Genomic DNA, 5,181 nt, shown 5'->3' on the forward strand with positions numbered 1-5,181 from the left:
GTGTGTGTGTATGTGTAACTGGTGCCGGGCATTACGGGCCTAGTGGCCTATCGCCCTTAAACATACAATCGCCGACTCCAGTGGTCGCGAGAGGCTCAACGACAGCTCCCCAAGAAAACAATGAATGAGTAAGAAAAGCAATGAATGAATGCTGAAGTTAGGTAAAGGGTATGAGGTAAATGGTATGATGTGTACGGTAGAATAGAGGTTGAGACAGCTAAATGAGGCAACGAGAAAGTTTAGCAATGCTCAATGCCTGTTGCATAGACTCCTTGTCGGTGTAGAGCAGTTGAAATAAGTAATGGTTAATATCCGTAGGGGGGATGCTAACCGGGAAATGACGGGGATGATGTTGCAAGAAGGCCGGGCATGAAAGTAGTAGGTGTTGTATTGAGTGCGGAGCACTATGACATGCTGGGCACGTAGAGGGTCGGGTAAATGGGAGCACACCAAGCCGTAGGCGGTACAATAGACTCTGGTCGTTGCGGGTGAAGGTGTGCAGGGCATCAGTATTCCAAGAGTAGCGTAGATGAGCGGCCGGAGACTCTGGTACCGGTTCTCCTGGCAAAGGTGAGCATTCCTCGTGCAGGCGATGGCGTTGTTGGAGACGGAGGCGAGCGAGAGTGCTACTCCACCGTGGAGTCTCCACGTTGCTCGAGGGAAGACTGGTGGCATGAGTACTTGGGCTCGAGCTCGTTCATCTACCGCATCATGGGGTCCAAAACCCACGTGAGCCTTTATCCATTGGAGCGTGAGTGAACCCTCTGCGTATCGCGCCCGAGGATGAAGAAGTGACCAGACTTGGAGAAGCAGAGGTAGTACCTTCCAGATAATCTCGCGTTCTGGCGAGGATTGTAACCATCCAGTCGTAAGTGCTTGAAGAACTGCTTTGTTGTCGCCTACTATGCATAGTCCAGATGACTGTTGTAGGACCTGTCGGAGGACCTCCGACAGGTGGTGTCCAGACCTGGTCTGGATCATCAAGCAGTTGACGTAATGCGTAGTAGATTCCCCAGAGCTCTGCATCGAAGGAGCTGTAGATATGAGGACCAAGGGATCCCTCGCCAGTCGAGACAACGGTAAAGGTGTGCTGAGGTGGGTGTAGGGATGTAGTAGATGTTGAGAAGGACCAGGCATAACCTGCTCGATTACCGAAATGATGTATCTCGTCTTGGTGATACGACCCATCAATAAGTAACATAGTATACTGGTGGGCTGCATAGTCATCTAAGGTGGCTGTGATGGCCTGTCTGTAGTCGATAGGAAGTGGGTTCTTCGGAAGTGTCTCCTTAAGAGTCAGACACCCCCTCCACGGGGCGGTAGCTAGACCAGGTGGCACTGGGGGATAGTGATATAAGGGTTGAGACGGCGATGTGAATAGGTGGTTGTGCTTTGAGGCAGCATAATGGGCTAAGCTAGCGTAGAGCCGTATGTGATCTTGTGCTGGTTCTAGGACATCCTGTAAACACCGTCTTCGGCATCTTTGTTGGAGTGGGGATGTTCGTATCCGGCTGACCCGTTCCAATGTAGTCTCGCAATGAGAAGTAATAAGGGCTTTGAGTGAGGGTTGTTCAGTTAGTCGTTTACACATTTCTGGCGAAGACCATAGACGGCAGTCAAAAGGGCCTTGATAGCTGCGTGATAACATCCTTCGAGTTGTCTCCACCGTGTCATGGGCATACCAAAAATCCATGCTGAGCTTCCCCATGTGAAAACCCATTGTATAAACTGGCGGAATAATTGTCGTATCAGTTTTGTTGGCGTAGCGGAAAGTCTTCGTAGTACCATAGCGCGTTGCCGTACTCCTCTTACCAGCCGGTCCACATAAGGCTTCCAAGTCAATGTTGAGTCGAAATAGACACCCAAGATGCGTAGGCTCTCTTGCGGGTCGACAGTTGTGTTGTCAATGGTGACCGTGCTTGGGTGGATAGATCGGCGTCTACTCCGTCTAAAGTATATAAGTCCAGTCTTTCCTGGGGAAAGGGCCATACCATTTTCCTGAGCCCACTGTTGAATGATATGGAGTGCATGATTGAGACGATAATCAGCTCCTTCCTGGGTGGTTCCAGAACACCATAGACAGAGATCATCTGCAAATGCGGCGACTCCTAGTAGTTTATGTGCTGGGTGAGTCTCGGCCGTACATAATGATGCTAGTATACGAACAAGTGGGTTCAGATATATAGACCATAACAACGGGGACGCTACGCACCCTTGAGGTAGGCCGTGGTGTTGTTTGCGGGATTTTGACTTCGCTCCATCTATCTCAACGTAAAAATGTCTTCCTCGCAAGAAGGACCAAATCCAAGAGCATAGTGATATATGTAGTGATAGAGAGAGTAATTGGTAGAATAAGATAGGTAGTGTAACCGTATCATAAGCTTTCGTCCAGTCTAAAGAAATGAAGGCAGTTATCCGATTTGATTCGATCTCCTGCTGGACCGAGGAGTGGATGTAAGCTACTTGTTCCTCCACACTTCTGGCTGGTCTAAATCCATGTTGATGTTCATCTAGGCCTGGGGATATTGGTGAGGGGGCTTCTCGTTCCAACTGACATTCCATACGATAGACCACCATCGACTCTGCCAAGCGTGCCATAACATTGGTGATGGAGATAGGTCTGTAGTCACTTGCTGTCGCCTGGGTAGCTTCTCCGCGTGTCTTCTTAATAACAATAATTCGTGAGGTTCTCCATGCCCTCGGTATTTGTGAAGTCGTTAGTGTTATGTTCAGAAGTCGAAGGAAGCTATTGTGTAGTAGCTCGGATCCTTCTGCTACGAGTTGTGCCGAGATCTCATCTGGGCCTGGTGCTGTAGATTTGTTTAGATGGTGTAGTGCTCTACGGAACTCTGACCGAGTGAATGCGGAACCCTGTACTACTTGGGCTTGTTCTTGATACGGGAGTGCATATCGATCCTGCTCAGTTAGTGTTGCCCACTCCATCCGAGCTCGGCTGTAGGTTTCTCGTTGTTTTCGATGTAGACTCCACGCTTGACGAGACCACTTCCTGCACTTGCGGTTCGAAAATCGACTGCGATAGATATCCTGTGCCATGTAGAGGGAGTAGCGTTGTGCTGCTTGCTTTCCCGTAACACCATCCACATAAATGGCTTGCTGGACGGTTGACCCGAATGCCAATGTTCGGACCGCTTTCCACTCTCGGCGCTTCACGAGAGATATGGATGAAGTAAATGTATCCCACTGCTGTCGCTGTGCTGATCTCAACTCTCTAGAGTACTCTCTTTGGGTCTCCCATAGATGGCGTCGTAATATATCCCAGGGTAGACCTGCTCGTACTCGTGCATGAATCACCCGGCGAATTCGGTTTTTCCGAAGCCGTAGGGACTCCAATGTGCGGTTCCAATAGGGCTTGTATGTCGGTCTCCTATATCTAAGGATGGTAGTCTTCGCCGCATCCTTTATAGCTCGGACGATAGAAGTATTAATATTATCAACTGTTCCCTCCCAGCAGATATGTTGTAAATAAGTATCCAGTTTTGTCCGATATTCTTCCCATGAGGCTTTGGCGTAATTCCACTTAGATACTCTCGGGGGTGGTCTCGGGAAAAATAATGGTTGTGTAGAAAGAGACCAGCGAATCTTCAATGGTGAATGATCTGAGTTTGCAAGAGCATTTTGCAAGACGTTGCTGATAACTCGACCTCGGAGGGTCTTGGAGACTGCTGCCACGTCGATAGTTGAGCTACCCATGGGTCCCACATAGGTTGGTATATCCACTGTGTTTTGAATAACCCGGAGGTGTAAGCCATGTATCCAATCGCGTAGTATATTCCCTCGATCCCCCGCGTCATCGTGGGGGGTGGATGATGTATCCCACTCTGGATGGTGTGCGTTGAGGTCTCCCACCACTAGAACTTGAGGAGAGATAATTTGTGGCAGGTCAACAGTTGTTAAGTCCATTGCTGGTCGGAGATATATGTTACAAATAGTAACCAAGTCGGAATGCGGTAGGTTTAGTAAGGTAACCCCCAATGCCATATACGTGTTCTGGGTGTCGTTATATGTAGACTGGTGTGTGGTACGATATGTAATGCCCTTACGGATCAAGCAGACTAGACCACCGCTTAGTCTCCCCCGTGCTGCTAGTCTTGCCTCCGGTATATGTCACATATAATATGTGCCACCGAATAGCCTGGGAATTTTAGAGGACTCGTCTCCGAATGATGGGTTTCTTGAAGACATACCACATCTACCTTCGCCAATTTAAGATACCGTAAGAGTTCCAAACGGCTAGACTGCAAACCACCAACGTTGTAGGAGAGGACCGTTAGAGTTTGTCGTGTCCACGACATACCACGATAAAATTGCTACATGACTTATATTTAATTGACACTAGAAAGATCGATAACACGTAATATAGCTAAGTGGGGACTAACTCCGTCATCGAGCCATCCTCGGTCACACTCGTAGAGTGGATGTATGAGTGATGGCAAGCCGGCCCCAGTTTCGATCTGACCAACCTTGGCCAGTGACCCCCACGCCACGATCAGGCACTGGGACCAGTGGGGGGATTTACCTCCATACACCACTCTGTACCGTATGATCTCATAGCTGAACTGGTTAAGCTAATACTTTCACATGCTCGAATCCGGGGTTCTGTTCCTGGACAGGGGCATATTAATACTCGTGCGTATGTGCTACGTGCGCTATACCTCCTTGCACCGTGCTATATCGTATAATCTCGTAGCTCAACTGGTTAGGGATAAGCTTTCACTTGGCCGAAACCGAGGTTCTATCCCCCGGTACAGTCATTCTAAAAACCTACTCGTGAGGAGCTGAGAAGGTCTACCGTGGCGCGCGCTGAAGTTGTGAATCAAGGTCGAGAATCAGAATCAAGATTAATCCCCGTGTTAAACTGTGAGCTTGTGCATCATGAGTATGATCCCGGATCATGCTCAAGGTGAGATTGCGATCTTGAATCTGAGCAGCTTTGAGGTTGAGTAAAAGAATCTCGACTCCTGAGAATTAATCTCGAATCATGAGTAAAAATCCCAACTCTGAGTATTTAATCTCGAATTGATGAAATACTCTGTCTCAGTGTCAAAAACTCTGAATCAGCCATTGAGTATAGATTTGAATCTTGAATCGTGATTAAGGATCATGAATCGGATTCAGCGGCTGATTAAAATCAAGGATCAATGATCTTGCTCATGTTTACGT

The 5,181-nt window shown here is 48.3% G+C and overlaps 2 protein-coding genes across 2 annotated transcripts in view; one reads left to right on the forward strand and one right to left on the reverse strand.

The window, feature by feature from the left end:
• Pmar_PMAR005757 (conserved hypothetical protein) overlaps positions 1 to 3,711 on the reverse strand; it is a gene marked incomplete at both ends in the record, with an annotated part of 7,025 nt that extends 3,314 nt beyond the window's left edge. Inside the window, 5 exons of the mRNA XM_002785394.1 lie at positions 823 to 899; positions 968 to 1,459; positions 1,813 to 1,948; positions 2,213 to 2,265; positions 2,371 to 3,711. Of these exons, the coding sequence (XP_002785440.1) occupies positions 823 to 899; positions 968 to 1,459; positions 1,813 to 1,948; positions 2,213 to 2,265; positions 2,371 to 3,711 (2,099 nt within the window). The remainder of the gene's footprint in view (positions 1 to 822; positions 900 to 967; positions 1,460 to 1,812; positions 1,949 to 2,212; positions 2,266 to 2,370) is intronic.
• A 1,182-nt stretch (positions 3,712 to 4,893) lies between these two features.
• Positions 4,894 to 5,181, forward strand: part of Pmar_PMAR005758 (hypothetical protein) — a gene marked incomplete at both ends in the record, with an annotated part of 1,702 nt that continues 1,414 nt past the window's right edge. The window contains one exon of the mRNA XM_002785395.1: positions 4,894 to 4,961. Within this exon, the coding sequence (XP_002785441.1) occupies positions 4,894 to 4,961 (68 nt within the window). The remainder of the gene's footprint in view (positions 4,962 to 5,181) is intronic.

The sequence above is a fragment of the Perkinsus marinus genome (genome assembly GCF_000006405.1).
Source record: "Perkinsus marinus ATCC 50983 genomic scaffold scf_1104296932546, whole genome shotgun sequence".
Lineage (NCBI taxonomy): Eukaryota > Perkinsozoa > Perkinsida > Perkinsidae > Perkinsus > Perkinsus marinus.